The following is a 14,292-nucleotide window of genomic DNA, read 5'->3' as shown; positions in this document are numbered from 1 at the left end:
GCTTATATTGGTCGCCGGGACTCAATAGAACGCTTGACCCTGAATCCATGCTGTGGCGGATGAGACGTTGTTCGTGCGGCGTAGCTGGAGTCTGGGAAACACGTGCTCCACTAAACCATTGGTAGCAGGCGTACCACTGCAGTTATGACAAAACAAAATATCCCTACTGTTAGAGGAAGGCGTATGGCACATTGTTCGCTCAATATCTCCACTTTGAAAAATTTGGCCCTTGGAACGTTGTTCGTGGGAGCCCTTCATTTAACTAAGATTTTAATGACTTCACTCTATCTATCGCAGTTAGCTGAATTTACATAAAACCTCAAGATTAACCGACGATTTTGACGAGGTTCTACTAGTGATAGTTTTATTTTATAATAGATACCTATATTTAAAGTTTCAATCAATATTAGCATAGCCCAGTTAAGTTTAGCAGAAAAATCCGGGCGCGTACCATATTACCGATAATGTCACCAGATAGAGGACACTTTAACGGACATGACAGTATCAATATTATGTACCTGGGGGTTAAGTTAGGGGGGTAAAATCAGCAATAAGTAGTGTGCGCGCCTTATAAAATGATTGCTGGCCATTTTGCAGAAAAATACGGCCGGGTACCATATTACCCATAATGTCACCAGATAGAGGACACTTTAACGGACACGACAGTATCAATATCATGTACCTGGTGGGTAAGTTAGAGGGGGGTAAAGTCAGCAATAAGTAGTGCGTGTGCCTGAAAAAACCTATTGCTGGCCGTTTTGCTGAAAAATATGGCCGCGTACCATATTACCGATAATGTGACCAGATCGAGGACACTTTAAAGGACACGACAGTATCAATATTATGTATCTGGGGGGTAAGTTAGGGGGGTTAAGTCAACAAAAAGTAGTGTGCGCGCCCAAAAAAATCTATTGCTGGCTGTTTTGCGGAAAATACGGCTGCGTACCATATAATTTATGATTTTTTCGGGCGCGCACACTACTTTTTGCTGACTTTATCCCCCTAACTTACAGTAGTCGCAGCTAGTCTGGGCGCGCGGCCGCGCTATGGTGCGGGGTGTAGAGGGGAGTGTTTATTGCTCATTTCCAAAAACATCTGGCCCACACGGCTCTCTGGGGTTGTTCAGTGCCTCAGCGCTGTCTTCATGGCTTTGGCGCGGGGGACGGTTAGTACACAAGGGTCCGCGCCCCCAGACTAGCTGCTACAACTGTACCCCGCAGGTACATAATATTGACACTGTCTTGTCCTCTATCTGGTGACATTATCGGTTATATGCTACGGGGCTGTATTTTCCCGCAAAACGGCCAGCAATAGATTTTATAAGGCGCGATCACTTCTTATTGCTGAGTTATTGCCAGGTTCAAAGAAGTAAGTTTATAACCCTTGTAATGATAGCAGTAAAAGTGATGCCTAGGCAAGGGAGTTCAAACGGGTAGGCGTACACTTAAGTTTACGCCCCACATTTACACTAACTTAACTACCAACTGATTATAAAATGAAACGGTTACTCACCTACGTACTCTCCTGTTAGAGGAAACATTCATTTTTATCGATGATTTCTTTATAGCGAATTTCCCTATAGGGAAGTAGCTATTACCGTAGGTGGTATGGTAAGACCTAGGCCCGGGACCGATTTACTTTTTCATTTTCATGTCCCCAGAGGCCAAAAATACCATTCGTTCAAATTTATATATATATATAGATTTATATATATATGTGTCCGTGAACACGATAACTTGAGTAATTTTTGTCCGATTTTGATGAAATTTGGTTTGAGCATGATCGGACCATGGGAACGGGGTTTTACAGGGGGTTTTATAGGGTAAAAATTGGGTTTTCTAATTTTTGACCCTCTAAACACAAAATTTCCCAATTTCTCCTCAGACCTTTTTGAAGAGCTTAAATAAACAAATAATATAGGCCTAGTATATCACAGTTTTTTTGTACAATAATTGGTTACGGAGAAAATTCAAAAAATTGTTATTTTTAAATTCTCATGTTATTCTTATGTGGAATATTGTAAAATGTTGTAGTTTTCTTGTTTATGGAATATTTTGATGAAACTTGGTAAATTTATTCATTTTGTACTAAGTTATTAATATTTTACTAAAAAACACACTTTTTTACCCACCCTGTAGCAGCAAGCCTATGTACTCATAAAACCTAATGTTAATTAAATACATTTAATTGAAAATCATTTCAGACAACTGGAAATTCGCTTAGTCGGCAGGTTTGCTGCGGCGGGGTAAATCAAAAGTTTCAATTTAGGCCTAGATATAAAATAAAGTAACAAAGAACTAAAACTCTTCGAAGGAGTAGGCATGTAGGCTATAGCGTTGTTGATAAGAAATTTTTTAAATTTTAATTTAAATTTATTTTTTGAAGGTTCAAATTTGATTTTTTTAGGAGCTTAATAAAATTTGGAACCACAGCATATTTAGGTGTCTTTGTGAAAAGTTGCAGGGTATGCGAGCTTGTGGCAAGGTTTTTTTGATTTCTAGTAAAGTAATTGTGATAGTCTCCAATGAGTTGTAGTTAATTAAATCTGTTCTTTACTAATAATACTGTTTCATAGACATACATTCCATTGGCTTAAAATAGGCTACCTACTTTGTATGGTCGCCATTTCATAGAACAGTATTAACAGCTTTAAACAGTCATAATAAACTTCATTGCATTAACTTCATTGAATCAGTTATCAACTCAATTAACAACAATGAAAAAGTTGTTGGAATATTTTTGGATTTTTCTAAAGCTTTTGATAGTGTCTCACATGATAAATTACTTGAAATTCTTCATGGCCTAAACATAAATAATAAAGAATATAATTGGTTCAGATCATATTTAAACAATCGGAAACAATGTGTTCAAATTCGACATACCTCATACTATCCAAATTGCAAATATGCATACACCCGAAATGTTAAAACAGTAAGAAACTTTAAAACAGTAAAGTATGGTGTCCCACAGGGATCTATACTGGGTCCCTTGTTGTTTCTTTGCTACATAAGGGGGTTTCCAGGAGTTGTAAATGCTGGAGGATCTGTATGTCTGTATGCAGATGATACAAACATAACAATTACAGGTAAATCTCAAGAAGAAGTGGAACTAAAGTCTTTTTTAAATTTATTGTCAGTAAATGAATTCACAAATAACAAAAATCTACTAATAAATTCAAATAAATCTAATATTTTATCTTTCTCCACAAGGCAATCAAGATTAAAATTACAACCAGATATATATCTTAATGGTTCAAAATTAAATCAAGTGGAGCACACTAAATTTCTTGGTCTAATATTAGACCAGCATTTAACCTGGGATGAGCATGTGAAACATGTGGTAAAAAAATCTACAGCTGGTATTTATGCTTTGCGAATAATGTCCCGTGTCTCAAGCATTGAAACTCTTAAAACTATTTATTTTGCTTTGATAAATTCACATATAGCTTATGGAATAGCTTTATATGGTGGTACCACAAAAAAAAACCTAGACAAAATTCTACGCCAACAGGAAAAAGCTCTTAGAATTATCTTTAGTATAAAAAACAGAGAATCAGTTAAAAAATATTTTTCTAAATTGGGTATAATGACCATCTATGATTTATACATTTTTGAAACTATTCTACATGTAAAAAGTTCAGATTATCAAACTAAAAATTTCCACAGTTACAATTTACGAAACACCAGGCATGTAGAACAACACAGATTGAAGTTATTTGAGAAAAAAACCAGTTTCATTGGCAAAAAATTTTTATTTAGCCTACCCAAAAATATTTTCAATGAACATAATTACAGTAGCTTTAAAAAACTACTGAAAAACTATTTGCAATCTAAATCATTATATTCAATAGAAGAGTTTTGGAATTTAAATGATTAGAAATATGTTATGTTATGATTTATGTTTGTAATCTATTATTTAGGATACTTGTATACCTAATTTTTTGCTTATCTTTTCCTTTCTGTGACGCAATTCATGTATTTGCTATAAAATACTTGATGAATAAAGATGATTTGTATTGTGTATTGTATTGTATTGTAATATTCTCAGTTTTAAAATAATTCTTTGACTGAAGTTCTGCGTTTTAAATTGCATAACATTCTAATAGCTTTCTTTTGCATTTTTAGAATTGATTTTAATTTTTCTTTTTTGCTGCACCATAAAGTGAATCTCAAAATGATATGATTGAATGTATGTATGAAAAATATATTATTTTTAAAGTTTCCTTTTCCCATAGGGGTTTTAATCTTGTTAGTGCATATAGGCCAGATGAAATTTTGGAAAGTGATCAATAAGGTCCCACTTCAAATTTTCTTAATCATTGGGTTGCGGAGAATTTCTCAAATAAAAGATGAATGAAAGAGGGCCTAGTATAGATCCTTGGGGCACCCCATGTTTTACTTCCCGAGTACAAAAATTGTACCTAAGCAATTTTATAATTTTATTATTACAGTGAATCAATTCTACGTATTGTTTTCTATCAAAAAGATTTGACTTGAACCAGTTCAATGCAGTACTATTTAGTCCACTTTACTGAGCTTTGAAAGTAACAACTATAGTAGACTCCCTCTTATCCGGACACCTTTTAACCGGACATCGGTTTAACCGGACTACACTCGACAGAAATGACATCTCTTTAACCGGACAATTTTTATCAGAACATCGGTCAGAACCGGACTAGATCGGCAGGAAGTGGGTGGTACTGTAACGACTGTTCTCGTGGGAAAGATTTGAGACCAGTGATCACATGTCTAAATACAATGCTCTCCTAAATTTAAGTCGAATATCACCGTAAACGGTCCATTTTTGGGGACGTCGGCTTAACCGGAAAAACCGTTATCCGGACTGGCCTTGGTCCCGAGGAGTCCGGATAAGAGGGACTGAGTCTACTGTAGGTATGTGAAATGGAATCGAAAGCTTTACTAAGGTCCATAAACAACCCTACGACTTTAGATTTACTTTCTAAACTATCAACGATGGATTTAATGAAATCTGTGGCAGCTGTTATGCTTTTAGTTTTTACATTTAGACATTTAGTTTTTGCAAAACTGGTAGAAGTTTTAAGCCAGTTTTAACAGTCCAAAATTGCTCACAAATTTGGCAACTATAAATGAAATCTCTTTCTATGTTTAACTTTTAAGGGCTTAGGCCTACACTGGTTTTAAAATGTTGTTTGAAATGTAATTTACATTAACTTATTTTGGATGTTCCATTGATAATGTTATCTCAATGCTAAAAAATAAAATTTTAATTTAGAGAACCTAAGGGATTGAATGAATATGGATTTTAATCATGCAGTAATTATTTTTTATTTCAGCTACGGAGCAATATTAGTGTATTCACACATGAAACATCTAATTCTGTTTGTGCTTTAAAAATACCAATACCGGTAGTTCAAACTCCAGTTCCATTGGCTGGTTTTATGAGAGGTAAGTATCAAACTTTATGTTAGGTAGGTACCTAAAATGAATATAACAGTAAAGTGATACATGTTAGGAAATTTTCCATATAGGCAATAAGCTATTGCCGTAGGTCTCGTGGTAAGACGCAGACCTGGGATTGATTTAATTATTGTACTGAGGTCTCCAGAGGCCAAAAACGCTATACCCTGCGTTCAAATTCATATAAAAAATATGTAGGCCTATGTGTGTCTGTTAGCAAAATAACTCGAGCTCCGATTTTGATGAAATTTGGTACAAACGTGTAAACCTACCTTTAATCAAACGAGTTTGAGAACTAACTTAGATCAAATTATCATCAGACTATTTATGGGGTTAAAATTTGTTTTTCAAATTTTTTATCCTCAAAACATAGAATTTCCCAATTTATTTTTAAACCATTTTATAGTGCTAAAAAAATTAAACATTTAGCCTAGCACTTTGAAGTATTTTTGTTGGCCTACAGTTCAGTATAAAATTAAAATTTAAAATTCCATGTTATTATTATAGAGAAAGGTAAACTGTTGTAGTAGGTTATATGAGGATATGATGGTAGGGTATATTTCGATCAAATTTGGTAGATTGGTTCATTTTATCCTCAGCTAATAACATTTCACAAAACACACATATAGGGCCCTGTTTTTGAAATCGTTGACTGTTGAGTCAAGTGTCAACACTCAAATCGACCAACAGCAGAATTTAGTATTTTTGAAACCCAACAGTTGAGAAGTGAGTTGGTAGTCACTAGTTGAATGACTCGTTTGGAAATGAAAGCGGCAACACTGCACGATATACAGATGACGTCATTTTGAACCAATCACAGTGCAGAGTGGAGCAAGGGAGTTTAACCTCTCGCTCCACATTCTGGATCCTTTTCTCAGCTAATCTTATCTGCTATAAATATCGAGAAACTGAGGTAAACCGGATCTGAGGTTGAGACTGAGGTTATATGTCTTAGTGATTGCAAAGTAAAAGTGCCTTGTTTAAGTATTTGTAATAAAATTAATTATGGAGGCTTGTTTTAGGCTATACCTCATTACAAGTATACCCATATTATAAACTAGGGTGGTCTGCCGTTACACTTTAGACGCATAAATGAGCGAAGCATTATTTAAAGATTGTCAATGGCTAAAGCAGCTAACAACCTACAATATGTTCCCTTTCACCAGATTCACCGTTTGTTTGCCCGATATTATTTAAATTCTAAAGAATGACAAATTTATCTGATAGTTCATTCTGTACCTTTGTAGTGAAACTGGCCATCCTGACCATTTGCTTGTACTTTGTATATGGGCATAGCAGGATGTACTCGTGCAATCAACATTTGTTCTACAATCGTCAGGTCAGTTAATTCGTTCAGGACACTTGACACATCCATATTATTTAACGCCGTGAATTTAGTTGCATTTGAACGACAACGCGAACAAATCGGTGATTGGTTTGAAGCTGTTAGTTGTTGGCGATGACAGTTAGTGCAAGTGTAAAATTGTTTATGCATCTAATTCATGTTGGAATTGATTAGTTAACTGCCTATCATTATCAGCTTCTTCCGCCACTGCTTCATCTGGTTCTTCTTGTTCACGACACCACTCTCTTACAATATTTGCATTATCGGTGCGACGACCAATATTAAGACGTGGCCTGATTGAGGCATGCTCAAAACAAATATAGCTAAACTGTTACTTCCATTGATAAACTGTTACATTCCAACTTTAACCTATGATGAAAGTAAACATTGAAATGTAAACAAAACAGTTACAAACAATTAACATATGTTTACCTTATTATTTAAATGAAACGAGATAAACCCATATGTCATAAACCCAATATAATTTTTCTTTCAACTTACATTAAAATAACAAAAAAAAAAGAAATTGCGTGACCCGTAAAATAATATCCAGAAGGAAATTTGCAAATATTTTTTACAAAAACATTGTGCTCAGTATTCTTTAGCTGTTGGCCAAATTTCATATCAATTGGTCAAGCCATTACATTCTGATGCCCTTACAAAGAAGTTACAAAGTGAGGGAAAGTGAGCTTTGCTCGCTTCGCTCAATTATTAGCTTTACTCATCTCTATTAAAGGATAAATCACCTTATTATATTTCCCTTCATCGGTTTGTTTCATGTTATTTTTAATTGTGTTTGCGTTAAAGTTAATGTTTTAGTCTAATGAAGACTTACTTGCCATTGTAGGCTACTGAAAGTAAAGCGTAATTTAAATAAATGTTATTAATTTATTGGGTGAATTATGGTATTCAAACTAACAATGTTTCTCTTTACCACAATCTTCAATAAATCACAATAACTAACAATTTATCTTATAATAAATTTAATTATAGTAGGCCTAGTCTATTTCAAACATCCCAACAAAAATAAAACCCTGTATAGTCTAGTATTGAAACAGTAAATAAAAATGCAATCTATATAGCCTAAATACAATTTGAGTTTTGTCTGTACATTGCTAAAAATCAAATATTTTTTGGGGTATTTTTACGTTTTATACATTAAAGAGCCGAAACAAGTCTTATCTCAATTTCTGTCTGTCTGTCATGGCCCAGAAGTCATTTTACGCGCCCTTCTCCTGAAAAACGAGAGCATCGATAGGGATTCAAATAGTATTTTTGTATTCACTGGATTGGCGAGAGTATCTTTTGCCATTCAAATATGGCCTCACTACTTTTGAAATAAAATAACTGATGTTCAAAAACCCAAATTTGTTTGATTTTGTCAAGTTTTTTCCCAATGTTTACCACATACGGTACGTCATTTATGAAATACTAATCATCTGTTATTCGGTTTATTGCGGACATTTTCCATCATGATTGTAAAAAACAAAACACAGCCATGTTGCTTCAGTCTCATTGGTGGGGTCATTGCGAATGGTGCTATTAGTGTTCCACTGTGTGAGCTTTTTACGTTACACCTTTTTCTGTCTTTGAAGTTCTGATTCATGTTTTTTAACATACATTATCGTCTTATAAATATAGAGACTGTAAACAGTAAAGAACTCTAATACTTTAAAATGATTTTTACAGGATTCGTTTATATCGAGATTAAGGATACACCTAATGGCTTCTTTTTGTAATTGTAAAACTTTGTTTAAATTGAATTTACTTGTTCCTCCATAAATTTCTAATCCCGATCGATACTTTCGTTTTTCAGGAGAAGGCCACGTAAAATGCTTACTGCGCTGTGACAGTTAGACAGATAGACAGACAGAAATTAAAGATAAGACTTGTTTTTGGCCTCTTTAATGTATAAAACTAAAAAATAAAAAAAAATATATAATTCTGAGCAATGTACAAACAAAACTCTAATTTAATTTATATAGATTAATAAAAGCACGCAAATTAACTCAGCACGATTTCTAATTCACGAATGTTTACAAAACATAAAGTTTAGAAAAACAGTTAAAATTCTGGGTCGTACATCTACAGTTTTCCTTAGTTGTATGGGCACGGGTTAAAATTCCGGCTTTCATTGCTAATCTAATTTTTACTCTCTTTCTATTTCAATTAGCTCATTGTTGTGGCTTCTGAACTGGTAAGACAAATATAAATAGTGGTTTATTTACCTTTACTTTCGTCCCAGATAAAAAATAGTTGTATCAAGGAGGTATAATTCCGCCCGTGAACAAACTTGAGAGAGCTAAAGGTTATTACGTCATAGTGACGGCAGTTCTGCTCTAGTGGTAAAATTCCGTCAACCCAAAAAACTATGTACTGATGATCACTTGCTGTGAGATCTTTGATGACTTCATATTACTTTGACTATATTAAACTAACCTATGTATATTTTTAATTGGGAACTATGACAGAAGCAGAAGATTACCAAAGTAATAATAGTCATGGCTATACCCTAATAATGGGTGCGGCAAAATAACCTCCCTATTTTTAAACGTAAATAAAAAAACAGGTTTTCAAGATACTGTAAAACAGTTTTTATTTTTTTTTACTTATTCTCTAATAAGGGAAGTTTACTTTTACTTAGTTTTAAAAAGAATGTCTGTTAAATGGTGACCATGGCTGTTGATACACTGCTGCAGACGAAACTCTGAAGCTGTCGTGGACTCTCTCGAGCATGGCTTGAGGTATTCGCAGAATTTCCTGGCGTATTGCCTCTTTCAGGTCTGGCAGATTCCTGGGGCGACGTTTGAACACCTCGGCCTTCAAGTAACCCCCCAAAAAAAAAAAAAAATCACATGGAGTGAGATCTGGGGATCGTGCTGGCTACGTGATGTCCCCTCCCCGAGAAATTAATTTGCCAGGAAACATCTGCCGCAAAACGACCATTGCTAACCGAGCAGTATGAGATGTGGCACCATCCTGCTGAAACCATACATGTTCAAAATCCCTCTCTTGCAATGCTGGTTAAAAAAAATTCTGAATCATGTTAGTATACCTGTGTGAGTTCACAGTCACTGCAACGCCTTCTTCTTCGAAGAAATATGGACCGATGATTTCAAGTCGTGAAATAGCGCACCACACAGTTACACGCTCGCTGTGAAGTGGTCTCTCGTGGATTTCATTGGGATTGTTTTGACTCCAATAACGATAATTTTGTTTATTAACGTTGCCAGACAAATGAAAATGTGCCTCATCACTGAAAAAAACAATGGTGTCTGGTGGAAGTCGTTGCAAGATGTTTTGACAAGCTTCCGTGCGATCCTGCCAATAACGTTGAGACAGTTCTTGCACAACAACCATCTTATGAGGATGAAAATGGAGGTCCATGTGAAGGATTCGACGAACACTATGGTCAGACATCCGAAGGTCGGCAGCGTGTTTGTGAGCTGATCGTTGAGGGGACTGCAACACTGACTGCCTGACAGCATTGATGTTTTCAGGTGTATGGGCACTACGATGTCTTCCACCCCATTTTTTCACAACTGAACCAGTCTCCCTTAAGTTTTTTACCCACAACAGAATAGTCTTTCTGTCCGGTACAGATCCACGAGGAGGAATTTGATATCGCGTTCAAAAAGCACGCTGTGCCGCGATAACCAACTCATTGTTGCGAATGAACGCTTCAACCGCAAAGGCTTTGTGTTCACTCGTCCACGCCATGATGGCGACTGGTGTCTACGTGCCGAATGAATGCCACATAAACTTCCCTCTCCCCTGCGTCGACGGCCGCCATCCCCACCACTCTAAGTGTCTCCCACTACTCACCACAACGCAACAAAAATCAGGAGGTTATTTTGCCGCACCCTGTAGTATTTTTAGGTGGTGGGTGTATAATGCATATTCTGTATGGTTATAGGACTACATGGCTCCACACTTAAGGTTCAACACCCAGCCCCTCCCTTCAAGGGAACTGCTGTCATCGCTGGAGACTTCAAGGAAATAGATCTTAGTGATTTTAGAGGCCAATATTTGGTCTTGTTCTTCTATCCTCTTGACTTGTAAGTATTAATATTAGTTTATTGGGGGAACCCTTGTGATTTCAAACAAAAATTAAATTGTGCACGGTCCTATTTTATGAATGTATTTCAAATATAGAATAATAATCAAATCAAATCAAATCAATCTTTATTCATAATGTGCACATGAGTAATCATACAATGGAATAGTGTCATGTCCTTATTAGCCTTGTCAGCCCAATCCATCCAGTGGTTTATGCGTGATTGACCTTCAAACACACAAACTTTCACATTTATAATATTAGTAAGATTGTATTGTACAAGTCATTTACTAAAATAAAATACAATAAAATCTGTACTAAACTGAAATGTCAAAGTTGAGTAACAATTAAAAATTGCAAAATAAAATAAACTTGGGGGAAGCCCAGTAGAGCCGGGTAAATAAAAGGGAAATGTATAATGTTAATTACTAAAGAGATGAAAACAAATTTATTAATTATGTACATTGATTTTAATATAAGATAATTTTTGGTCCAGATAATGAGCGGTGATATTTAAAAAATTGCAATATGAATAGGATAAAATATTGTTAGGCCTAATTATAATATTTGGGCATTACAAAATGTAATTGGTATTATTTTCACACATCAGCTACCGAATTAATTTGAACTTTCTTGGAAATTGCTGCGAGTTTTCTCGCCTTCACGAGTTCCTGGGCGTCAGTTATGTACTTGGGGTCCCTTATCTTCATCCCTCTAATCACTCTGCTGTCGACGATTTCTGGCAAGATGCATTCTTTGTAAAATTGGATTAATTTAGGTAGCATTTTCGTCTGCCACAGAAAGTCATCTTTTTTGATCCGCTCGGTAAAAAGTTCTCCCTTTTTTGTGTATATAATGAAGTCACACCATTCCCTTTGACACAGGTTCAGCTGTCCCTGGATTTGGTAATAGTAGCTATGTGTTGGTTTGGGGACACCGAAACTGCCACGACGTTTTACCATAGAATAAATAAACACCAAAGATCATGCTCCATACCGAAACTGCCACGGCAATTAGTGAGGATTATAAGGGTGTTTTAGAGAGGGCTAGAAACACTGAAACTGCCACGGTGGATTCCCCAGAGAGACGGGGAGAAACGGGAGACTTATAATTCCCATTTCTGTCTTAACCTTTTAATTTATTTTACAATAATACGTTGATTGGAAAAAAAGTGATTGATTTGCCCTTTCGTATTTAAAAAACGAAAAGGACAAATCTAAATTTATAAAAAAAAACTGAAGGCATTCTTACTTGATCTTGCACCTTACACGATAGAGGATTTTAGTAATTTAAATTTTAAATAATGTAGCCTATAGTATTTTGTTATGTTTAACTGTTTCTTATTGCTAATTTAGGTAGGAAGTAACAATATACACTATTCATGTATAAAAATTTGTTCTACTGTGTGAATAAACTCTTTTTGAATCTTGAATCGTTGCTTTTTTAGTTCCGTCTGATTTCCGAATACAGTAGACTCTCGCTCATCCGGAGCGGCCTTGTCCCGATCAGCAATCGTGATTTTTTTAGCGGCACAGTACTGTAGAAGTCTGATTATCCGAGCTAAACGAGACCGAGACTACCCCGGATAATCAAAAACTCGGATAACACGGAGGTAAAAATTATTACCGGTGGAACTGCATTTGCTCGGCTATCAATACAATGGACCTGGAACAAAATTGAAAAAAACTGCTATATACTGTATTTGCTCGACTCTCGATATATGACATGTTGATCCAATTTTTGAAGCGCTGTTGTATGCCTAACGGTCACAGAGAAAATAAAAAAAGTGTAATTTAAAATTCCCATGTTATTCTTATGGAGAAAATGAAAACTGTTGTAGTTTACTTGTTTATGGATATATGACATGTTGATCCAATTTGGCACATTTATTTATTTCATCATATAATATTGACGTATGGTCAAAACACACTTTTTACCTTCCCCGTAGCAGCAAACCTAAGCACTCGTTAAATCTAATGTTATTTAAATTGGGAACAAATATGTGTTATTTATGGAAATATTTTAATAAAAATGTAATCAGACAAGTTGAAATTCGCTTAGTCTGCAGGTTTGCTGCGGCGGGGGTATCATAATTAATATGACATTATACACAGACTTATTGAAATTGCTTCAACACTCCCCCGCAATTTTATAACCTTCAGGCACAAATGTTAAGAATGTCAAGTTTCATTTAAGTCCCATATCCCTCCTGAATTTGTTGAATTTAAAGATAGGCAGTCTGGTAAAAATATCTGCAACTTGGTTTTCAGATGTAACATACTTAAGTTCCACTACACCATTTTCTATCAGCTTCTTTATATAATGGAATTACACACCAATTTGTTTGGATCTATTAGTTTCAAGTGTCTTAGCAATTTTTATGGACTGATTATCTTCCCAAATAACAACCTGAGTTATTTGAACCTTAAGTAGCATTTCTGATAATAATCTCTTTATGAACACACACTCCGTTGCACATGTAGCCAAGGCAATATATTCCGCTTCGCAAGTGGAAAGAGCCACTATTGGTTGTTTCTTAGTTTTCCAAGCCACTGTGTTGCCAAATATTTTAAACATATAACCATTGATACTCTTCCTATCTTCAATACTTTTAGCAAAATCTGCATCGCAGTAGCATTCAATGAGTTTTTATTTTTTGCTATTTTTGGAATAGGTCAACGTCAAATCCTTGGTTCCAATTAAGTAGGCCTACCTCACAATACTCATCTCCAAATACTCATCCATCCTTTTTCAGTAACCGAGCTTCATCTAATCAATTGTACACTCATCGCTACCATAGTCGTGGACCTAGGGTGATGCAATGTACTACAGTCTTCTGAAATTTTAATGTTGTTTTATAATGATAAACATTTGTCAGGTATCACAAATAAGAGGCACTGTTTAAACTTCAGTTAGACCCTGTATGCCATATAGTTTATTCATATAGTCTGTTCTTTAACTTAATATTTTCTTTATGCTTCGTCTAATATATTTTTACCTGTTGGTGATGCTTATTATTTAAAAACTAAACATTGACCAGAGTAAATGAATGGTTTCAGCACTTTTGTGTGCCCTACGGAGATCATCGCCTTTAGTGATAGGATGAATGAGTTCAAGGCTATCAACACAGCAGTGGTGGGGGTGTCGTGTGACTCTCACTTCAGCCATCTCGCCTGGATCAACACGCCAAGGAAGGTAAAAAAAAAATGAGAATCATTGTACAAGACTGAGTGTCATTGTGGTGAGTTGTGGAAACATCACCCACTAAAACTACTGCCTTAACTCCCATGACACTGGTCTTGAACTAGGGGTCTGCAGGTCCCCGAATTTTTCGGGTCGGGTTGGGCCAGCGGAAGGCCCGAGAGATCGAGTCGGGTCAGAGATTTGTTCGGGTCTAAAAAACAATAATAATTTATTTTCAAAGAAACACTTATATTATATATCTATTTATT

General features: G+C 35.5%; 1 protein-coding gene across 2 annotated transcripts in view; it reads left to right on the top strand.

Moving 5' to 3' along the window:
* The window catches only part of LOC129005282 (peroxiredoxin-1-like), a 70,132-nt gene that overhangs the window by 8,881 nt on the left and 46,959 nt on the right, over positions 1–14,292 (top strand). For both annotated transcript variants that reach the window (XM_054434126.1, XM_054434127.1), the window contains exons 2-4: positions 5,315–5,426; positions 10,700–10,841; positions 13,900–14,035. In XM_054434126.1, coding sequence (XP_054290101.1) covers positions 5,315–5,426; positions 10,700–10,841; positions 13,900–14,035 — 390 coding nt within the window. The remainder of the gene's footprint in view (positions 1–5,314; positions 5,427–10,699; positions 10,842–13,899; positions 14,036–14,292) is intronic.

This window comes from Macrosteles quadrilineatus, unplaced genomic scaffold, assembly GCF_028750875.1.
Source record: "Macrosteles quadrilineatus isolate MER2022 unplaced genomic scaffold, UCM_ALF_1.0 Scaffold_19__1_contigs__length_3004403, whole genome shotgun sequence".
Classification (NCBI taxonomy): Eukaryota; Metazoa; Arthropoda; class Insecta; order Hemiptera; family Cicadellidae; genus Macrosteles; species Macrosteles quadrilineatus.
This window is presented reverse-complemented; position numbering and strand designations above follow the sequence as displayed.